The sequence below is a fragment of the Cebus imitator genome, unplaced genomic scaffold (genome assembly GCF_001604975.1).
Source record: "Cebus imitator isolate Cc_AM_T3 unplaced genomic scaffold, Cebus_imitator-1.0 Scaffold620, whole genome shotgun sequence".
Lineage (NCBI taxonomy): Eukaryota > Metazoa > Chordata > Mammalia > Primates > Cebidae > Cebus > Cebus imitator.
This window is the reverse complement of record NW_016107935.1, coordinates 665,335-689,525: the sequence shown is the minus strand read 5'-3', so window position 1 is coordinate 689,525 and position 24,191 is coordinate 665,335. Positions and strand designations below refer to the sequence as shown.

At 37.6% G+C, this 24,191-nt stretch overlaps 1 protein-coding gene across 1 annotated transcript in view; it reads left to right on the top strand.

Moving 5' to 3' along the window:
* THSD7B (thrombospondin type 1 domain containing 7B) overlaps positions 1 to 24,191 on the top strand; it is a 569,933-nt gene that overhangs the window by 169,515 nt on the left and 376,227 nt on the right. The window contains exons 8-9 of the mRNA XM_037734459.1: positions 1,646 to 1,880; positions 10,231 to 10,346. Of these exons, the coding sequence (XP_037590387.1) occupies positions 1,646 to 1,880; positions 10,231 to 10,346 (351 nt within the window). The remainder of the gene's footprint in view (positions 1 to 1,645; positions 1,881 to 10,230; positions 10,347 to 24,191) is intronic.

The window sequence follows — 24,191 nt, the reverse complement described above, 5'->3', positions numbered from 1 at the left end:
AATTATTATAATTTCTTCTCATTGGTGATAGAGAAGTTTATGTGGAGGAAGTAGTCACACATAGATGATATCTCTGTTCCCTGAATCCACATTTACAGTTTCATTTCCATCCATGGTTTTTGCTTTGATCCTCTAGTTTAACTCTGTTTGGTTCACCTATTTACATGAACTGCTTTACCACACACCTGTATATGGGCCATGGCAATCAGATGGATGTTATTTTGCAATACCCTTCTTAGACAAGGAAACAGTTTGGGTGACACGCATCCAAACTGAAGAGAGCTTGTGCAGTCGGGAATATAATTAGACTATGTTTAGTAAAAAAGAGCTGCAAATTAAGAATCAGGAGACATAGCTTCTCAACTGGGAACTGCCACTAACATCTGCAAACTACCTGATTCCTGCATGCTGGTATTCTGTTCTGTCATGCCAGCATTCTGCAGGAGGGGGGCACAGCATGAAGGCTGTGAAAATGGCTTTGAAGAAGCTAAAAAGTGCTATGAGAATATAAGCGGGTGACATCAGAACAAATTAGAGGAGAGGCTGTTCCTGTAATTCATGGTGATGATCTCTGTCCCCAGCACACGTGATTTCTTTCATCCCCTGCCTTGGCTTTTTCTGCCCATGGCTCAGTTAGAACAGCAGGATAGTATGGCCACTGGCTGTGAGGAACTACTTTTTAAGTAAGTTTCTGTCCTTTGATCCTGAGAAATGGGGCCAGGGTCAAGATAAATGAAGATTTTCATATTCTTAAAGTAAAGTTGCTTCCTTCTCTTTTCTTTTATGTTTCTATAAGGGGTGAGTGGGAGTCAGTAGTATTTAATGGTAAGAAAAAAAAAAATCAAGAACAACAAAACCAAGGTCACAAATCTTGAACATTTGGCCTACTGTATAAAACATTAAAATGTGGAAGAGTAGGAAAAAATTGATACTTTAGCTAAATACCACTTTGTATATGGATAAAAAAATGTGAGAAAAGGACAATAATGAAATCGGATTGTCTGAGTCATCCAAGAGTCTATGGATGCACATATGTCTGGACTTCGTGCCAGGGGATAGCACATTGTCAGGTATTATTTCAGAGTTTAAGGAGAGGCTCTCTTCTCCAAACTTTAACACATATTTCTGTATTTTTCAAATTGCAGTGAAATGCACTGCTTGATGGAGGATGAGTGTCTTAAAATGGTTTTCTTAGAAAACTAATGCCTCTCTTAGGAAAGGAAGACCATGCTGCATAAGTGTGTGTGTGTGTGTGTGTGTTCCAGATAATATCACTTTGAGACCATAGACTGTTCTAACTAATACATGAAGCATAAAAATATTTTTTGAAAAACAGGTTTCTTTGAAGTTTATCTCAGAGATACATGCGGCAGTGGTGGGCAATAGAGTCAATTCATTTTGTAATCTAATTGACGTGGACTGCTGCTTGTTATTTAGTGGAAAAGGGTGCACTATATTATCCTCAGGGGTTGCTCAGGACACATATCCCTGTTCTTAGATTGGGAAGAATGGCACAGTGGCTCAGGTCTTTGGAAGGCTGTGTCTGCAAAGCTGTCTCTCTAGACCATTAAAACAGCAGAAAAAACAAAAACAAGAACAACAACAGCAACAACTATGTATTATCTTTTGTTCTTATTTTTATCAGGTGGAAAGCCATGTCCCCCTAGTCAGGCCCTCCAAGAGCATCGTTTGTGTAATGACCATTCCTGTATGCAGCTTCACTGGGAGACGTCACCTTGGGGCCCTTGTTCTGAGGACACATTGGTAACTGCCCTTAATGCAACCATTGGCTGGAATGGAGAAGCTACATGTGGTGTAGGCATTCAGACTCGGAGGGTCTTCTGTGTCAAGAGTCATGTGGGACAAGTGATGACCAAAAGGTATTATTAGTCTGTTACTGAAAACACATTTATTTCATGTTGAGTATTTTTAGTTGAAAGCATTTATCATGAAATAGATATTTCTGGGTCTCTGATAGAGTAAGAGGGTTTTTGTTGCTGTTTGACTGTTAAAGATTAAAACATGAGCCTCAGACAAAGATAAACACAGTTATGATATGTATCACTGGTGCATTTATAATAGTAGTAATATATCAGTTCATGGATAAAAATGAATAGTGTCCACAAACATTGAATGCATTTGAAGAATTAAACCAATTTCCTAGAGCCGATCTCCGTATTTTTTACTCTTCTCAAATCACATAAAGACCAGGTCAACATAATGGTAGATTCTGTGCTTTGAATTATATTGTTGTGTCTTACACTTCTTTAGATGCCACGGATCTTTCCTGCAGTAAGTAGATACAGCCATACGGCCATTCTAACTGGAATAATGAATCCATGCCCTTAAGTAGCTTACAATCTCATGCATGTTATATTGTCTGTACATGGGAATATAAAATTTTTTAAAGACGGTAGGAAAATATGGGCTTGGAAACTAGGATATAGATATCAAAAGGATCAAGAACAATTGCAAATGATGGGAGGAAAAAAATAATAAAGAACTGGCTGTGGGAGTTTTATCACTAGACCAAATGCGGCGATATATGTTTTCCTCAAGTCCCTGTGGGAAGGCTGGTAAAGAAGAAAACAGAAGGGCCCTGTGCCTTATAGAGAGGCTGTGTGACTGGTCTGTCTGGAGAGATTCCCAGTGGCCGTATTTGGAGACTTCATTCTAGGAACTGGGTATGGGCCACTAAGATGAGCTGGTGCCAGCTTTGGCCTAGTGTCATAAGCTAGGCAACATAGAGTGCTTCCCCAGGAATTTTCAGGCCGGGAGAATGAAATTCACTTTTTTCTGTTCATGATACTCTCAGCATATGAGCTGAGAGTTGCTACAGACAGAGTCAGGTCTGGTGGAAAAAGCAAAAGGAGAGATTCATGCTGACCCTCAGAAAGAAACATGCAGTGGAACAAATCCTGGCAGCACTGAATGCTGTGGTCCTGTCTCTACTGACTATATCCTGCACTCCATGGCAAAGTATGAAAATGCATTCAGTGTTCTGCCTAATTCAATTTAATGTGTTTCTCTCATAAGCAATGGCAACACTGAATAGTTTCATCTGGGGAACCATGGTGAAGGGCCCTGGGCCTGATCCACACTGTCATGGAAGCCACTTTGGCCCTGTGTAAGGCAAGTCATACAAGCTCCATTAAGGGAAATGAACTATTTATAGCAAATAGAGTGCAGACCGGCCAGACACTGGCCAGAGCTGGTGTTAGAGCATCTGATGAGCAGATGGTTTTGCAAATACACATGGAGACATGTATTTGCAAGTCATGCTGTGACTTGAAGGGCAGCATAGCCTGGAACATCTCACCTTTCCCTCTTCCTAAATGTGACTCCCAGAGTGCTGGGATTAGGTGTTCTTTCTTGTTGCAGCCCCAGTTTAATAGTTTTTGTCAGGTAGTTAGTATAAACATTTCTGGAATTTATGAATGAACTAAAGCTATATGTGATATATGTTATATGAGTGATAAGGTTTGACAAGGATTGGATATGAAAATCAAGGGAAACTGACGTTTCTCTTTTGCTTCAAAAAAAACATGCTTAATCTCCTGTGATAAATTTTGTTAAAGGGGACTATCATGAAAAGTAATCAACATGTCTTACATATGACCTGCTCTTTTTAGCTCATAAATATTGTTTTTTTGCTCTAGAACCTAACTCTATATTGGTAGCAGTGTTTTTGGAAATGGCAACTTGTATCAGTTGTATTTATCAATTTACGTGGTAGCCATATCACCAGATGGATTGATTGGACCAATGAATCAGTGGAAGTTATAGACAAATATGGACAATAACATAAGTCATGAGGTTATGGTAAAATTCTGAAAGTTTTATAAAAGTGTTATGCAGACATGGGAACTCCTTTTATCTGAGAAGGATTGAAGCCTAGGTAGTGTTTATTTTTATGATCTAAATTTTCAACTGCTTAAGAAAAGATGCACGAAAGATTAGGATGAATATACCAATAAAAATAAGTATGGCTTAGATGTAGGACCAATCCTACATAAAATGCAGCAAAGCATTATTCTTCATAGTGATGAAAAATTTTAGCATGCCTGAAGCCTGATCTCCCTTCCACAAAGCTTTTCATCTTTGAACCACCATGACAGGAAAAATCTACTGGACATGAATGTAATGTCTTTATTTTTTAGCAAAGGGGCATTAGAATTGAGACTGATACCTATTCAATATATTATCATCATATTTTAAAGGGTTATTTGGATGAAAAAGTTGAGCTATATGTTCCAATCAACATCTATTTCTTCTTGTATCATCATTATTACTTTGAATAACAGTTTTGTGAAGGTTTCTGAGCACATCAGCTTACTCAAATGTTAAAGACGATTCGAGAAAAAAAATTTCAGGAACAGAAGTTTATGGTTTAAAACATAATTCATAAACTAATATGCATTTGTTTGAAAATGTATATAAGTGAGACTAACATAGTATTATTACAGTAAATCATCTCCAGTTTTGCTGTGGTTTACCAACACAGAAAAATCGATCGCACAGATGTTTTCCCCAACATACACAGGCAAATATAAAGACATTGCTAATTACTTTCTGTACTGTTAATGAGGCTGGAGACTTAACAACCTAGTTTTAATTCTTACGGTATGTCTCCAAATAATCCTGTTAAACATGAGCAGCCTGGGTTGACTTTAATGAAATTAATTAAAATTCTTGAGGTTAATGAGATTAATTGAGCCAAGAAAATAATACCTACTGTCCAGCAAATCACCCAGGGAGATTATCAGCAATATAAAGTATCCTTTGCTATGCCTCCAGAAATATACTTTTGCTCTTTTTCACATGAAAGCCATTGCAGTGGGAAAAGATACCCTGTCATATATGAAATCTTTGGGATGAGGATAGTGAAATGAAAAGGAAGAAGAAAATATCCTAGAGAAAGAGTGGCCTTCAGAAAACACAGAAGGAAGCATGTCTCATGGAATGTGTGGGTCAAATTAATGTGTTATATCTTCAAACACACTGCACAGAGAGGCACAGAGTTTCTTGCAAGTTCTTGTGTCCCTGAGTTGGTGTTTTGGTTTCCATGTAATTGTGCTGGTGAGACTGTTACCATTGTATGAATAATAGAACTGATGATATTAGCAAATGAAAACTGGTTAGGCACAACTGAACCAGAGAGAGAGCTTATTGGGATCTTCCTGAAGTTGTGTTTGGTTTTGTTTTACTATTTAAGGCTTTTCTCTCCCCAGTGACAGTGTATAAAAAATAATAAAGATTGAAAACATATTTCTGAAAGCCTTTGAAAGTTCCTGATAAGGTACTTTCTGCCTTTAATGCGAAAACAACTGGCATTTTGTGAGATATAGTAATAAATAGCTCCATTTAAACATTTAATGTTTAAAAATCTTGGCAGGTTTCCCCCATCTAGCTGAGTGAGATGAATATGCCAGTTCCTGGGTCAGATGACTAATCATGGAGACATAGCTTAAAAAAAAAAAGAAAAAAAAAAGCAGATCTTTGTAGCTCAATTTGATGCATTTCAGCACAGTGTGTATAAGAAGCTAAAGCCTACAATATGGCCAAGAGACAAGAGTTGTGGAACATTCCAGTGCAAGTCCAGGAAAACATTCCAGTGCAAGTCCAGGAATTAATTCCCTTTTATGGAGAGCATTGCTAATCCAGAATCAGAGTATTACATGAAAGCAGGAAGTTAAATTTTGACAAAAGGCAAAGGGCCATATATGCTTACTAACTAAAAAGTGAATCCATCTGTTTCTCTGGGTTTCAAGGCTTTCGTTTGGTTGTAGAAATAGCTGGAGAAATAAGCCTAATATTCCCAAGGGATTTATTTGTCTTCAGGCTTCAATAGCACAGAATACTCTTCAGTCATTCACTTACTGTTACTAAACATTTACACTGAGCTAAATACAGCATTTTTAAGACATGGTATAAAATGGAATTCTACCATCAAGGCACTCAAAATTAGCATATGTATAGCATGCACACACATAGACAGCAGCAGCCCAAAAGTTATCAAAAGTCTTTTCTCTGTCAGTAATAATACAGCGATACAGAAAATAAACTTTACCGTTTTTAGAAGTTGGGGAGCACTTAGGTTGCTAATAGCCAAAGACTGTATTTTTGAAGACTAAGAGAAAATTTATGGAAATTGGAAATGTGACGATGCATGAAAGGGTAGACAACATGTAGATAAATAGGAACAGAAAGTTGAATCCCTGAGGAAAAGGAAAATCTCATTGGCAGGGGAAATGACAAAAAGACAATTTCATTTGCAGGAAAATATTTGACCCTTATCAAACCAGAAATAACTTGCATTTCCAGGAAAGCCCACAGTTCATGTCTTCTGTAATAGCACTGTAACCTAAACTTGACCTTTGCCCTTGAGGGAACAATACTCTTTCTCTCTTTGGGGCTTAAGACAGGAAGAGAGAGAAAGGGCTATATCAGGGAGAGTTCAGGTATAACCCCATGAGTGTTTTTGGTGAGTGATGCCAATGAAGGGTCAATAAAGTTGACAATATCAGTTCCCTAAAAGAGATTAACTCCTATTCCTAATCGATGTGGATGAAATTCCTGAGATGTTAGCAACTCTCTATAGAAAGCTTGAGTTTTGCACCACAAATGTTCCCAGGCTGTTTTGTGAATGTATGAGTATTGGGTGGGTCCATGTGGGATCCCTTCTGACTCCTGGGCACAAAAGAAGTTGGTGCCACTCAAGTTGTGCTTTCATTCCCAGCTGTCTAACAGGAGAGATTGGAGAGGAATTAGAATAAACAACAGTTCAATTCATTTTTAGAAGACCTTAAAAAATGAATAAAGGACTTGAGAATGATTTTAGTGTTTTCCTATCTTGGCTAAAGTATGATATAAATTTTCCTGACCAGAATAGCTTGTTTAACACTATAACCTCATAATGACATCCATCTTTCTTTCTCTTGTTATGCTCATTGAATTAATGATTTGATAGAAGATTTTTGTGTGTATCTTTGTATTAAAGATAGTTAATGCCACTAATAAGAATTAATTTATTGAGCAAGTTTTTGTAAGTATATATCTTTTAATTTTAGTTTTTTTTAATCAAAGCGTTACATGTTTTATTGTGGAAGCAAAATAGTAGAGGGACTGATGGTGGAAAGCAGTAGGTTCTTAACAACCTCCTCCTCCACTTCATATCCTACTTCCTTAACACAACCACTTTTTTAAATCTTAAGTTTTTGTTTTGAAATAATTATAGATCCCCAGCAACTTGCAAAAATTGTACAGAGAGATTCTATGTACCCTTCACTCAGCTTCTCCCAGCTGTAACATCTTACATTATCATAGTACATTATCAAAACCAGAAAATATATTTATATAGCACAACCACTTTTTAACAGTTGCTGATTTTTTTTTTCTGTCTCTCTCTGAATTTTGATTGGGAAAACAGACACACAGTTCACCAATTGTAACTATTAAAAGGTAAACAGTTGGAAGCCTTATGCCACCTTGGCTCACATTCACCCACTTCCCTCCTCCTTCCCAGTCACCGACAACCATTTTATTCGTTCCTCATCTACCTCCACTGTGTCCTTATGTGAATACAAGCAAATGAGGTACATATTCCTGTCCATTCTCCCTTTCTGGTGTTTACCTCCTAACTCTAAATGATATATTTTTCACAGATCAGCCATGTAGCTCTGCATTTATCAATTGAAAATTGTCATTCCTTGATTTGCTCCCATGAAAGTAATCAACCTTAGCTCCTTTTCACTAGTTCTTCTCCTGACTCCTCCCAGAATGTTGGCATTCTGTTGGTTGGTTACAATAGTACTTTTGATCAATTTTCTTAGAACTTTTCAAAGTTAGTTTGGGCTGCTATAACAAAAATACCATAGACTGGGTGGTCGAAACAACAAACACATTTATTTCTGACAGTTTTGGAGGCGGGGAGTCCGAGATCAGGGTTACCTCATGGTTGAATTTCAGGAAAGGCCCTCTCCCTGGTTTGTTGATGGCTACCTTTTTGTGTCTTCACATGGTGGAGAGCACAGAGAGAAAGCCAGCTACCTGGTGTCTCTTTTTATAAGGATGCTAATGCTATTCATAAGAGCTCCACCATCATGATCTAATTACCTTCCAAAGGCTGTACCATGGGATGTTTTTACCTTGGGGGTTAGGTTTCAACACACAAATTTGGGGAGGGACACAAACGTTTTGTCCATAATGACTTTGTTTCTTATTTCATTTGTCTGTAGATCAACTCTCTGAACACCTGCTTTGTTGTAGGAATCCAGTGTCCATCCTCTCTCCTCTTTCTAGCTCCCGTCTTGTACTCTCTGTGACAAGAATGATGTTTTGGAACATTTTATCCTAAAACGTATTCTTCTGTGTTTTGTCTATGCATTGCTTCTAAAATGGTAACACTATGAAAATGCTTTCAGGTTTATAATTATATAAGTTCATGAGATCTGATGTCAGTCAAATTCCTCTCCCTTCTTAGATTTTTTTTTTCCTTTTTGCTCTAACAGTTATTAGTTTCTGTTCTGTCCTCCTTTCCTCCCTCCCTCCCTCCCTCCCTCCCTCCCCCCCCTTCTCCTTCCCCTCCCTCCCCCCCTCCCCCCTCCTTTTCTTTTTTTTTTTTTTTTTTTTTTTTTTTTTTTAATAGACGGGGTCTTGATTTATTGGCCAGGCTCTGGAGTGCACTAGTGTTAGTGTGATCATAGCTCACTGCAGCCTCCAATTCCTGGGCTTTAGCAATCCTCTGGCCTCACACTCCCAAATAGCTAGGACTGCAGGCATGTACTCCCATGCCCAGCTAATATCTTTTATATTTTTTTGTAAATGCAGGATCTGTCTGTGTTGCCCAGGCTAGTGTGGCCTCAAGGAATACTCCTGCCTTGGCATCCCAAAGCCTTGGGATTACTAGTTTCTTCTCTTACTTTTCCTTTGTGTTTGAAATTTGGACAGTCCCCATATTTGCATATTGGTCATTTTGTATATACTTCCTCTTTTTTCAATCTGAATTATCATCCCTTTTTCAACTTTGTGATAGTTTAGTCCATTATTTTTTCATCAATTTTGTCTTTTCCATTATTCTCTGTTCTCTCTTACAATACATTCATTGTCTGTTTAAACTTGCTAGACTGGTGTTTTTTCAATCATAGTATTTTCAAGTGCTTTGTCTCCATGTGGCTTTGGGTCCGTTACTTATCATTTCAACACCTCAGCTTACCATATGAAAAAGAAGATTATAATTCTTGTCATTGCTGTTAAGAGTAACTGAAAGAATGTAAGCAGAACACTTAACTCAGCTCTGGCTACTTGATACAAAACTCACACTATTAAACTTTATACACACTGCATCTCTGTTCTTTATATGAAACTTATGGGAAACAGAATTTAAAAACCAAATGTATGATGCAAAGTACCTTTCTGTTTTTCTTCTTGGTGTAATGCTGTTGTAGAATATAATAAATGTGATTTTTAGACCTCACTACTCTAAAAACAAGCAAGCAAGCAAGAAAACAAATGAAAATTTGCTTGCTATTTTCTGAGACTTTATTTTTTCCAAATAATTGTGAATCCATTAACTATTTACATTACTTTCTTCCCAAGTCTGGACATTAAATTAATTATCAGCAAAATCATAAAAGTAATATCTTTTTCTTGTTAATGCTAGTTAGTACATTTGTTATTTACAGGCTGTCATAAGTTGCTTCTTTCATCTTTTCAGTCTACATGTTCTATAGAAATACTTGTTAATTATTTAAATAATCTAGAATTCTGTTAATGATCAAAGATTCCTGGCATTTTTAAGCAACCTTCAAAGATTTTTGTTTATTGCTTTTATAATCCTTTCTTTTGTCAAATATTGCTAATTTTATATATCACCCCGAATAAAACATTTAAAATGGTATTTCAGTCTTTTCCTTCTGAAAAAGGTAAAATGAGTTGTTGCTGTTGGTGAGACACTTTCTTGGACATCTTTTATTGGTTTCAGAGGTTATTCTTTTCCTGGTGAAGTGAAAAGTTACTTGTGTCTCTGGGTCAAGAGAGCTGAGGTCTACTTCAGGCTCTGGCTCCAGCTTTGAGCACTTGGGCAAGCAGCTTCACCTCCAGGAGTCTTTCTTCCCTCACCTGTTAAAGGAACATGAGGCCTTAATATTTTCTGTTCTAAAATCCTATAGTTCTTTGTTCAACCACTTAGTCTCTCAAAGAGTCACTGACATGGTCTGTTCACATTGACAGATGTCCAGATTCTACTCGACCAGAAACCGTGCGCCCCTGTTTTCTCCCATGCAAAAAAGACTGTATTGTTACTGCTTTCAGTGAGTGGACACCCTGCCCGAGGTTGTGCCAAGCAGGTAGGTTGATGCTGCCTTGTTAGTGCTTTCTTCCCTAATCTGATTGTTTCTCCACAGCTAAGTAATTAAGAGGTTGTGGAATGCACCTTTTTTTTTTTTCTTTCATTTGCATGTCACCCTGGAAACAAGTTTGATAAAGTTTGTAAATGAAGTCCTGTATTTCCAGGTCTATCAGAGTTTGGAAGAGAAAACATCTGTTATTTTATTTCATAATTTCAACTGTATGTATTGCAGGAGTATTCATCTCCTACTAACCCCATTATAGCATTTTGAACAGTCATTCCCATGTGATTCCTTATAAAGCATCATCAGAATCACAGTTTCTATGTGGCTCTCATGTGACTGGACCCCAGTTCCAGGTACCCTGATTAGAATATAGGGCTTGAATACCATGCTCATACCACTGATGAACATAAGCACATGGGAATACACGAACAGATACATTAAAAAGTGTTGAAAAAATACAGAAATTGGCAATATATGGTTTATATTTCTTTATTCTTAATGGTGATACTTTATACATCTAAGTATATTTGAAGGGATTTAATCCAGGAAACTTAATAGTGAAGTCCTAGATGAACACATAGGAGTGCTATGGTAAAGTGATCCTCTTTCTTAGAACAGATCTTTTCCCCAAAACTTACTGCAGCTCCCTGATAAGCTAGTTCATGTGAAGATATAATTAATCCTCATCCCAAATCTCCATTTTGGCCTCAGATCTAGAGTTAATAACTTGGTCACTCTCCCTTAATCTCATACCCTATCCTTGGTCCTTTGGATCTTACCATTGCATGGTTACAAAAGGCAAATCCGAGAAAAGGAAAGACAACATTACCTCTAATGCCCAGAGGTCAGTGAGTCTCATCCACTCTTCTCTAGGGTTCTCTTAGCAACCATGTCCTCTCATGCAGGGCATGACTGTCTTGCTACACCAGCCTCCTGGAAGAAGAAAGTATGCGGTTCTGCAGAGAGAGAACCTGTGAGAGGTTTACTTTCCTTGGATAATTCCAGCCGTGTACATCTAAAATCCTTCAAATGCTCTTTGACTCACACATCTATAGCATCACTTATTGAGAGTGACATGAAAATAAGACCAATATTGACATAGATCTGACAGTCATTCAAACACCTCTCAGTGATTGAAAACAGCTGTGACAGCTGTTGAAAATGATCATCGCCAATGTCTTGTATTGCAATGGTGGGGTACCAATATAAAGTTTTATAACTATGGCATTTAATTTGCTGATGATCTTTTGTTGCAGAATTAATATAGTAGCATACAATTAAATTTGCTTATAGATAGAATCAGAAATAAACATATTGAATAAGAAAGAGCTTTGAAAATACAATGCTTTATTTAATTTTTTTGAGGGGTAGAAACAACAATATCTTCTAGAAACTCTCCAAAACTTGCTTTTTTCTGAAGAACAAAAGTAAATGAACTGGATGTACAGGGCTTGTTGAATAGCCAGAGTAATGTTATTTTGAAGCAGGCAAGGATAGAAAAGCTACTGTCTGTATTCTGAACCGTTTGAAAGGCAGCATCTTCTGAACCATTTGAAAGGCAGCATCTAGGAGGCTGACTTTGGGAATTTTAATGATAATGTACCTAAAAACATTTCAGGCTTTTAAATATTGAAAGTATGCAAGAGGATAATATAATATGTTGATGGAGTTTTCTTGATGTTTAGCTATTTACTTTAGCTTCTTATTCATGAGAGTTTAGTATAATTCCTGTTAAACGGTTATAAGAAAAAACTGGATTTAAAAGAATACCCCACCAGCAGTCTGAAATTGGTGTTGGAGCTGTTGAAGTCTCTTGATACGTAGGAAGCAGATTAACTTTGTTGAGCCAGTGTGCCCTGGTGACCAGAGATTACTTTAACCACTGCTAGTCCACCTATTCTACTATCAAGAAAATTCTCTCTGCTACCCGAGAGTCTTTTCCTAACATTGGCTAGAGGGAGCAGAATCACAAGGCATGTAAAATAATTGTTCCTGAAGCAACTTTAAATTTTACTCCAATTTCCAGAGATTCAATTAGTTGTTTAAATCACTGGCATCGTAATGAAAATAGTTCTAAGTCTCTGTGGTCTCTCTTTGCCTCCAACTTTTCAAGCCCAGATAATTCTTTTCACAGCTTGGTAGTCAGGGACCTACAGGAGCAAAGATTCAATTTTCAGATTTCTTCCAGCTTTCCGCTTCAATCCCGTTTACCCTCATTTTTAGTTTCTAGCTTGGCACTAAGTTGTTATTAAGTAACTATGGGTTAATTAGAGGACACTATGAGAGGGGGAAATTTTTGGAGGAAACTGCGTCTTTAAGCCTGTGGTTCTCAAACTTTATTGCATTTGAATCACCTGGAAGCGTTATTAATATACAGATTTCTGGATCCATGACCTGAAATTCTGATTCAATAGCTATGGGGTGGGTCCCAGAAATTTTCAGTTGTAAGAAGCTAAGGCCCCCTAAATGGTGACCCTCCTCCTCCTCCTCTCCCTCATTCTGGTGAAGGCCATAGATCAATGAACAAAGCTTGCTTTAACTCTGGACATATGGCCCTTCTTTCTGCTTGTTGAATGTGTCATTTTTTCCCCCAGTTCCACAGTCCGTAGATTGGGGCATAAAAGCATAGATTCTGGAGCCAGATAACTGTGGTTGTATTTTCATGTTTGCTCTGTGACAGATGTATTACCTACTGTCTCTTTGCCTCAGTTTTCTAATTTGGAAAATGGAGGTTAATAATAACACCTGCTTATAAAGAAAGCACTTAGACCACCTTATGACACTGAGTAGGCACTGGGCAAGTGTTTGTATAGTTGTATAGTTTGCACCTGCTGTGCATGAGGCTGGCACTCCACTCTCTTCGACTGTCCCTCCTTTCTAGGTCTTCAGCCTATGTATCCAGAGAAACCTGCCCTCCGCATGGAATGCTGCTCTCACATACCAGATTACCATAGACACCCCCCCCCATTTCCTCCATTAACTAGATTATCCCACAGCATCCTATACATCCCCTTAACTTCCCTTCCTTGTTAGAGTTGCCCCTGCTCGATTTTAAGTCCATGAATACGAGGACCACTTCTGCCATCTTCACAGCTGGATACTTTAAACCCAGCCTAGTGTGGGGCATGTAGTTGCCACTCAATGCATATATTTTTAATGTACAGATGTTCTGTAAAGAGATAGAAAAATGTGACTTAAAATCTAGGCAGTGGATATTCTGTCCTTGAGAGTGTCCTTCAGTAGACTTTTTGGGAAATGGTGTCCTGGAAGAGTATTTCTCAAACTTGAATGTGTATACAAGTTCCCTGGGATCTTATTAAATGCAGATTCTAATTCCATAGACCAAAATTGGGCCTGGAATTGTACCTTTTTATAAGTTCCCAGGTGACATGTATATGTTGGATATAAAGCTCTGGTTAGGGTTGGGTTCACTAGAAATTTCTGGGAGAAGCAACGTCTGATTAAGGTTGTAAAGGGAGAAGCATGGACCAGGGACAGATCAGCAGATGGGGACAGGATAGGAGGTAAAGGGGAATGGAGAAAAGTGGTTTAATTTAAACTGAGAGATCAGGAGAAGTTCCGGAAGGAGAATGGACCTGAGCAAGCGGAAACCTCAACTAATGAAGACAGAAGAACTCCTTTTTTTGTTTTGCAGCTGTGGCTTCAGGTTGGGTCATCAAAGTTGAGAAGCAGTTATGTCTGTGGTCCTCAAAGTTGACTGCACAATGGAATCACCTGACAATCTATAAAATATACGATACCTGGATCCTAATCTCTAAAATATACTGATGCCTGGATCCTACTCTAATACATTCTGATTTAATAGGTTGTGGTACAACCAGGGAATCACTGGATTGTGTAAATCCCAAACCACATTCATTCTAAACCTCTCAGAAAGCCAAGGTTGTTTAGGGGACCAAGTGCACCAACAGTGATCTGTGACTTAGCAATGGATGGGCTGCATTAGGTTTTATTTTATCCTGGCTTGATTCAAGAGCTAAAACCTTAAAACATAAAGATATTTTCAAGCCGTGAACAATCTCAAGCCATACTTATGATCTTCTTACTCCTCCTTGCCTGAGTCTCTCCTTAATGGATCAATGGTAGTCTCACATTTTCCTAAGCAAACCAAAGGTCTATCAAGCTTTGGCCTGTTGTGGCCTGTTTAATTGTTCAGTCCCCGTAATAAATTAACCAAATGATCAAGAACCATTTCCTTTGTACTTTTTTTTTTTTTTCTGTTTTCTTCTATTCTTTTTTCAGCCTATAAAACAAATGTCTGCCTGAACTATCCAGTGTGGTCTAGTTAATAACAGCAACAGCTTGCTTATTGTAACATTTCTTAGCTCCGTATTTTTTTCAATGGACTGATGTCTCAGCCTCACCCCAGCCCACCCCAGTCAGAATGTCTTTAGGTTGAAAGGATATCTGTGACATTAAAACTCTCCATAGGTGACTTTTATGTGGTGAAGTAAGAGAAACACATTTAATGCCTAATATTTTACAATATATCTTCACATACATTTCGGCCTATTGTAGGAGATTATTGATAATTGTTTGCCTGGGTAATGTGGGAATTAATTATGTTGGCCACTGCTGCAGCACTGTCATTCCTCATGTTTTTACTTTAAGATCACAAATCAATACTATTTTATGGTTGATTTATATCATGGTATCTTTAAAGAGGCTCACTGCCTATTTTCAACATTTAATTATATGAAGCTTCTAACATGCATAAATGAATGCAATGTTAATACAAAATACTAATGATTAATACAATGTATTCTTGTCATGATAGCTACCCAAAGCAATTATCAGCTCTTGGACATTCTTATTTTGTTTATACGTTATTCCGTACTTCCACCCCCAAAAGGACCAGTTCAAATAATTGCCAGATATGTTTACCACTTTCTGGAAAGGGAGAATATGAAAGAGGTAAAGTTATTAGACTGAAGATAAATTGTGGTATATCAAAAATAGAATATTCAGAATATTTCTAGGAACCATGGAGCTAATGATTAATTATTTGTCAGTCTCAATAATTAGAGGCTGAAGGAACTCCTTTAACTTTCATCTCTAAGGAGTGTGCCAGAGAGCAGTGTCATGGTAACGGGAAGGCCAACAGCAGAGACTGCTGCTGGGAATTGATAGGAAACCTCATTTGGAAGAATTCATTTCCTCCTGTGTCAACCCTCCTGGAGTTACCCCTTGAGTTTTCAATATCAAAAAACAAAGAGTGGTTTTTGTTTTAACACCTAGGCATGTAGCATGGATTCTTGAGTTAGATTTCCTTGGTTCAAATCTCATCTCTCCCATCAAATTACTTTAAACTTGCTATGTTTCAATGTTTTCCTTTCCAAAATCAGGTAATATTACCAACTACTTGAAAGAGCTGTTATAATGAGGAGATTTGGAACAGTGCCAGGTATAAATGTATTATTATTTATTTTTATTTAATTCAAACTCATTGAGTTTTTTCAGTGCACAGATGTTTGAGATTCACCCAAGCTCAGTCAGAATCTCTTCAAGTTGAAAGGATATTTTCAGTGTTAAAACTCTTCGTAGGTGACTCTTACTAGTGGTGGAGGATGAGAAATACTCAGTGCTTAACATTTATTTATAACTATTATTATTATTGTTAGATGATAATGTTGAGAATATAAGTTCCTTAAGGTCAGGGAGTTTATATTATGTTGAGTTTCTGCAATTAATAAATCCTCTATCTGCTGGTATTATGGCACCTGTTTCTATGCCTGTATTGCTCTGGAGAGACTATAAACTCAGAGGGTAGAAGTCTTTGAGTTCATTAATGAACTTTCAGTACTTAGCACAGTGTCTGTCACATGGTGTGCATTTAGTAATTGTTGAATGAATGAATAAATAAACACATCTCTTCACCAATCCGTTCTAATGCTTAAAGATTTTGCTTTCATTCAAATGAAACTATGGCATTAACAGATTGTTCCACAGAGCCAGGCCAATTAGGGAACTGGTCAATCTAAATGTCAAAAAGGTCAAAAATAACCTATTCTGGATTCTAGAATTTTGCCCACTCAAATATGTACGAGCACTACCTTCCCTCTTTACTTTTCCCTGTCAAGCATATGTGCCCCCTCCTCTTCGCAGAACCATCCACACCTTTGTTCACTCATTCCTTCCCAAATAATGGAGGGTCTGCTGTGTTTGAGTAATCAAAGCTTTGAGCCTGGAACACTGGCCCAAAAAATAATGTTCAAGGCACTCTAACACCTAGAGAGTGATGTTACCTAAATCTTTTTTGCTGCTTCTGTAAATTTCAGATAAAGTTATCTTTTCCAAAGAGTTTTTTGAGAAATTAAACACATTAAGATGTATAGTTCGCATGCATGTCTCTAGACCCAGCCCTGATACATGAGTGCAGGTGCTTTTGTGTCCACGGGTGCTGTGGGGTGTAACTTGCTTCCTTTAGTCTGTAATTTAAAGTCCATAGATCACTACATGGTCCCAGTGTTCAATAAATATTCCTGAAAATTTAGTAGGAGGAATGACAAACACTTGGGATTGTAGAGATTACAGTTTTCAATCATACTTCTGCCAAACTGAGGAGTTCTGCTGATAAAATTCATAAAAAACACCTTTTCTTATTTCACAGGGGGAAAAAATTCATGGATAAAATTCTTTCAATTAAATATTATTTTAATTTTTTCTCATATATATTTTTAATTATGGCATCTTCTACCTGTCTTTATTAAAACCCAGTATAAAAAGTTATCAGATTTGTTTGAAAAAAATAACATTGTATTAGAGACTGATGACCATATTGAGACAAGGAGGAAAACTTATGCTAGAATGAGACCTGCTGCTCAGAGCTCAGAACTCTTCGTATGGTCTGAACTCCTTCAGAGAAATGTTCATCCGAGTGATATCTGGTAGGGAAAGCATTGTTAGCCAAACTCTTTCCTCTCACTCCATTACTCCCACTTTTCTCTGGACTAGAGACTGATGTATATTTGGAAGGACTTGAAATCTACGGTATCATCTACTAGATTTTTCCTTACCTCTACTGTGGCCCCTGAAGGTATTCATACATGGCTAACAGGTGAGTAATCTCAGGCTCAGAAAGATGAAGTAACTGCTCTGAGGTTACCCAGTATGTTAGAATCAGAGCATGGTGGAAATCCAGGCTTCTCTGGCTCTAAGCCTTGTCTGTTTTTATTCCACAACAATGAGCTACTTGCTAAGTCCATAGGTACAGATAATCTTGCTTGTCTATTAGCAAATCAAGAATTTGAAGCCTAGCACCTTTATTGCAGACTTTGCATGTTATAGATCACACATTAATTTGACATGTGCTATCTCATAAATTGTCAGGAGAGTTTAATGATGAAAGAAGATCTGTTTTATTAGTCCTTCCTTCACTTCCAGGGAGGTGGTCATACAACCTCAAAGGAGCAAAGACCAAGTTAAAAAACCCAGTGTTTAAACTTGCTACATTGTCTGTCCTGGTGCTCTGTTCAGCTATAGAAAAGCAAGTTAGACAAGTTTAACCTTTGCCACTGAAAGGCTGTAACTTCAACATAGCTTTGCTTCATTTCACTGCCTCTTCCTATCAAATTTATAATAGCTATAATTTATTTATATGCATTACTCTAATTATTTCTATTTTTTAAATTTTATTTTAATTTGGCAAATAACAATTACATATATGTATGGGGTACAATGTGATGTTTTGAGACAGGTATACACCATGGAATGGATCAAGCTAATTAATATATCCATCACCTCACCTGCCTAGTGTTAATGATAAAGTATATTTCAAAATTGCCACCAGAGTAGATTTTATATGTTCTCATTATTCCATTTAATTCTTATCTCAACCTTATATTGAAAGAACTATAACTTCATTTTATGCAAATGAAAATAGAGGATTTTAGAGTTCAAGGTTGTAATCTCATATTAATAAATACTAAAATCACATCAAATCCTAAGCTTTTAACCACTTAGCAACAAATATTTGCTGAATGATCACTCGGTTTCAGGCCCTTGCTAGATGATGTGTGTATACAGATAGAGTAGTGAATGAAACATACAGAAATCTCTCTATCATAGAGAATACCATCCAGTGAGGGAAGATAGAGGAGTTGAACACAAAACTACCTAATTAAAGATGCAGTTACAAAATGTGCTATGTGGAAGGTCAGGGCACTATGAAAGAAGGCAAGAAAAATCTGATTTCCCCTCTGCCTAGAATGTCTCTCTTCATCTCTGCTGCTTGCCCAAATCTTACTACAGCCTAAATCCTAGCCCCCTCCACAGAATTTGTCCTAGCCCTTCTGCTGGAAATAAACACTTCACCATCTGAAGTCCCAAATTCTGTCTGAAATGTTTGTAGTCTGGCTATTGGTAAAGATGTTTTCTGTCCTTCTGAAGGATTGTGAACTCCCTGAGGGCTGAAACCTTGCCCTTTTGAGTTTTCAGTCCCCAAAGTACCTAGAAATAAACTTAAGATCGGACAGAACTTAGTAAATCCATGTCAAATAAATAGATGCTAGCAAGAACCAATTTGCTTAAGCAAACCTAGCAAACTGCTGAACAAGAAGTTAGTCTACCTTCACAACTCAATTTTCCTCATAATAATTTGCATAACTAAATGCAAGAACATATGTGATGACGCTGGCCACAGAATGTGTGAGATTTTGAGAATCAGATTTGTCTCTGTTTTCCTGGCAAATGTGGTTAAAGGGGGAAAACGTTCTATCATTTTTGTTTTTTGTGTACTTATTTGCTCATTCATTTGCCTATCAGTCTGTTTATTATCCGTAATGAAGTTGTATGAATATCTCAGAGAAGCAAAGGCTATTGGATTGCTAATTTCTTAAAGTCATTTCCCACTGGTGCTTCAAACTCAACCAACTGGGGTAGCAGTTACTGTTTTCAACCATATGGCTATGGAAATGCAATGCACTATTTGATAAGGTTTCTTTCTTGATAAAAATCCAAGGCCTATATAAGGCAAAATACAAAATTGTGGTCATGTGCAATCTTTCAGTGTCCTAGACTGACCCATAGGTAAAACTTAAAATAATCGAACGGGTTTCTGAAAATGTGGTCCACAAACCATCAGCTCAGAACTGTGTGGTATGCTTGTTAGAACCCTAAGTGATTCTGATTTTGTGGTTGGAACTGGAGCCTAAAAATATGCATTTTTAAATTAACTTCCTTAGTGATTCCAAGACACTAAAGTTTGAAAACCACCGTATTGGGGAAGCATTGAATGTAACCATAGACCAACAGGTTGTTTAAGAAATGTGTGACAAGCACCTACTGTGTTGTTTTAATCAACTCTAATTTAGTTTTTAAGGATCAAAAGCCTTTAAGCTACATTAAGCAAAAGGGTGCTTGATGGGAAGTGGGAACAGATCTGGTAGATGTCCAAATGTAAGGAAAAAATCCCTGCTGGTGTGATGGGAACTCTAAATGCTGGGCTGCAGCTGAGATTACAGCTGGAAATAGTGCTGGAAGTGCTGGCATTACAGGCATGAACCACCATGCGTGGCCCTTTATTTATTTATTTATTTATTTATTTATTTATTTATTGAAGTGCTGGGATTATAGGCATGAGCCACCATGCGTGGCCTTTTATTTATTTATTTATTTGTTTGTTTGTTTATTTATTTATTTATTTATTTATTTGTAGGGATGGGGTCTTGCCATGTTGCCCAGGCTTATCTGGAACTCCTTTTGCTGTCCTTCTGCCTTAGCCTTCTGAAGTGCTGGGATTGCAGGTGTGAGCCTCTGTGCCTGGCCTCGGTTTATATAATATTTTTGTGTCAGGTCCCTCAGTGGCTCAGAAGCCTACTGGAGCAGGCCCTGAGACCAGAGATTCCTGTGGAAAGGGGAGGGGACAGTGACACACAAAGGCAGCAGCGACTGATGCAGGAGCATCCCAGGGAGAGGGCTTGTGGTGCTCAGCAGAGAGGTTGGCCTCTCCAGCGGGCTCAAACTCCACTTTTTGGAGGGAATTCAGAGCCTGCCTCTACCAGTTACACTCTGAGCGCTAAACTATTGGAGGAGACTAGCATGTTTCCAATCGAAAAGGCTCACTTCTTCTTTTAACTTCACAGCTTTGGTTTGGGAAAAAGACTGTTGTGAATTAGGTAGAAATATAGAAAAAGAAAATGAAACTCCAAAGAATAGAAATGCAGTAGGATAACACCTTCATGTGGAATAGAAACTGGGAGAATGAGGTACTCATTCTGAGTGTGATCCAAGTCTGATATTACTCTGAGTATTATCTGAGTGATATTTTACTTCAAACAAGCAAAATATGCAGTCTGTGTGTACTGGCATTCTTATTGAAATGCCTCGGCTATGATTCCTATCAGTGGCCTGTGATAAACAGTGTTGTCTTGGTTGTCTTATAAAATAAACCAACATACCAAAGAAAACCAAATAAATAAGAAAAGCAGAAAAATAAGCAAATGGAGGTTTGGTGCATGGAGTTCTATTCTTTACACCTGAAATGCAATACTATGCTGTCTTAGTTTATATCTAATAGTAACTGCAAAGCACTATTAATTTTCTTCATGGAACAGCCAAGCTCTGTTACCATAAATAAATCCTGTGGCACATGGATATTTAAAATGATTTATTGTTAGTACTGGTGGCAAAAATCTGTGTTTCCTTGGATGTGACTATTCTTTCTTTACAAAATGCTTTTACTTCTGGCTGGTTTCATTCTCATATCTATAGAATTCTCCAGACAATATAATATGATGCTTATTTGTCTATTGAGGTAAATAAGTTGTTTTACAGAAACCGAGGTACTCATTCTAATTACAAGTATATTTTTAGTCTTTTGATGTACTTCCTATGAAGAAATAGAATAAATTAGCTTTGATTTACCTGGGGTGTTTCATTCAGTTTATTAAATAATCTTCTGCAATTAAAAAGAATAAATTAGTTATTTTTTGCTTCCTTGGCTTTGGTCCCATTTCAATATGATTTCTAAATTAGAGTGTGGTTTCCAGAGGCTTTTGACTCATTGGGCTAGCTAATATGATGGTAGATTTATAAAGTGTTTAATTTATATTACTATAGCAAAGCCTAGAATTAGAGGTGGAGTTAAACATTATGATCTTAATATGCCAATTTGAAACTTAAGGTTTTATAAGGATATCAAATAATTTATGTATGGTAAAAAAAAAATAAAGAAGCTATTAAACTTTATGCTTAAATGAAATAGATTGCTCATGGTTTAGACTAACAACTTTTAAGTGTCCCCTAGTAGAAAAATCAGACCTGGATAGTCTGTGAATCTCCTGCTACTCAGATAGTATATCTCTTGAATGACATGTTTTCAATGATAAGAAATAAAATATCCAAAAATAAGTATGCCAGGAATGATAGACTCTCTATCTTTTGTAATCTTTCCAAGTTAAATTTAATTTATTGATATCTAAAATATGTTTGTCATGTTGTATTTTGAGATACTGTCTGGATAACCAAAGCAGGAATGCAGATCGCATGAATGTGGTGACAAGTTCTGTTGCAAGTGTGTTAATTTCTAACTCAAGCCAGCAATATCCTCTCTCATTGCTGAATGACCACAATGCTTTTCAGCAGATATTTGATTATATTTAGTTTTGCTCTTAATTATATTCTGTCTTAAGCTTCTGTCATATTTATTCATGTTTACTGAGAAGAGCTTGACCTTTTTCGGAATCTAACAGACTTCTGGTGGACTCCTGGTATTGTCGCTTTTTAATGGTGTTTTGAATTTTAGCTAACATCTCTGAAACCCTATGTGCTCATGTGTAACATAGATACAACATGTAATATCTGTAAGACAACTACACAGGATTTTCTTATTCCATGCAAAGAGACTAGCTCAGCAACAGTTGCTCTGTATGTGATAATTTTCTCCATTATGTATTTTTTCTTACCCCAAGTAAGTTGTAGGATTCATGAGTATTTAAGCTCAAGCCATAAACATTATGAATTTTATAAACAGAAGATACGTAGGGGTGTATGTGTTTATGTGAGTGTGTGTGTGTGCATGTGTGTGTATGTAGAGAGATAGGGGAGTTCCCATAGTAGAACAATGATAATGTTTAGCATTTAAATATTATGACCTGTTGGCCATGTATAATGTCATTTTATATTCTTGCAATGTAAACATGCAATGTAACATTGCAAGAATGTAAACATTGTAAGACTCTCACACCAGTTAGAATGGCGATCATTAAAAAAATCTAGAGACAACAGATGCTGGAGAGGATGTGGAGAAATAGTAACAATTTTACGCTGTTGGTGGGAGTGTAAATTAGTTCAACCATTGTGGAAGACAGTGTGGAGATTCCTCAAGGACCTAGAAATAGAAATTCCATTTGACCCAGCAATCCCATTACTGGGTATATATCCAAAGGATTATAAATCATTCTACTATAAGGACACGTGCACATGAATGTTCATTGCAGCACTGTTTACAATAGCAAAGACCTGGAATCAACCCAAATGCCCATTGATGATAGACTGGACAGGGAAAATGTGGCACATATACACCATGGAATATTATGCAGCCATCAAAAACAATGAGTTTGTGTCCTTTGTAGGGACATGGATGAACCTGAAAACCATCATTCTCAGCAAACTGACACAAGAGCAGAAGATCAAACACTGCGTGTTCTCACTCATAGGCGGGTGTTGAACAATGAGAACACATGGACACAGGGAGGGGAGCACTACACACTGGGGTCTGTTGGGGGAAATAGGGGAGGGCCAGTAGGGGTTGGGGAGTTGGGGAGAGATAGCATGGGGAGAAATGCCAGATATAGGTGATGGGGAGGAAGGCAGCAAATCACACTGCCATGTGTGTACCTATGCAACAATCTTGCATGTTCTTCACATGTAACCAAAAACCTGAAATGCAATAAAATAAAAAATAAATAACATATATGACCAACAAGGTCATAAATGGTCTTGAACTTTGAAGAGTTCCATCTTTTCCCCAACTATGTTTCCCTCCACCCAAAGTCAGAAACAACTGAGAGTTAATCAAAGCAGAGGGAGATCAAAATATCAGCTGCTTCTCAACTCTAGAATTAGACAGACTTTCCTACCTGTCCACAGTCTATACTGGATGGCAAAAAATTCCTCTGGGGTGAGCACAGCTGAGAAGACTGTGAGAAGAATATGTGCATTTTCTGAGCAGTTGTATACCAAAGAAAGAAAAGGAGAGAGGATATCAGAGCCAAACATGTCAGTTTCTTGTCGCCAAAGTCATGATTTACATCTCCAAAGGAGATGTAGGTGAGGGAGGTGGGGAGAGTTGAGGCAGAAGAACTCCTATGGAAATGGATCTCCCTTCACATGGAAGGCATGATAAAAGGACTCCCCCCTTGCTTCCTGGTGCTGTGCGACTTGGTGCACTCACATCCTAATGCCTTTCACTGCCTCCTTTACTTCCCTTTAACTATGTTGGCCTCCTTTCTGGCCAAGATTTTTTCCATCTCATTCAGACTTTCACTTGCTGCTCCCTCTTTCTGGGAAACTCTTTTCCTAGCCTTTTGCCTGGGTGCCTTTTTAAAATTTTCTCTTTTTTAGAAACAGGGTCTGCCTTTGTCACCTGTTAGAATACAATGATGCAGTCAGCTCACTGTAGCCTTGAACTCCTGGGCTTTCGCCTCTTGAGTGGCTGGGACTACAAGTGTGTGCCACTATACCTGATTAATTGTTTTTATGTTTTTAGAGGTAGAGACTCTCTATTTTGCCCAGGAGAGTCTCAAACTCCTGGCCTCTAGTGGTGCCTAGCTGTTGAGTGTTTAGTTAAAATGTCATTGCCTTGGAGAGTCTGTCTCT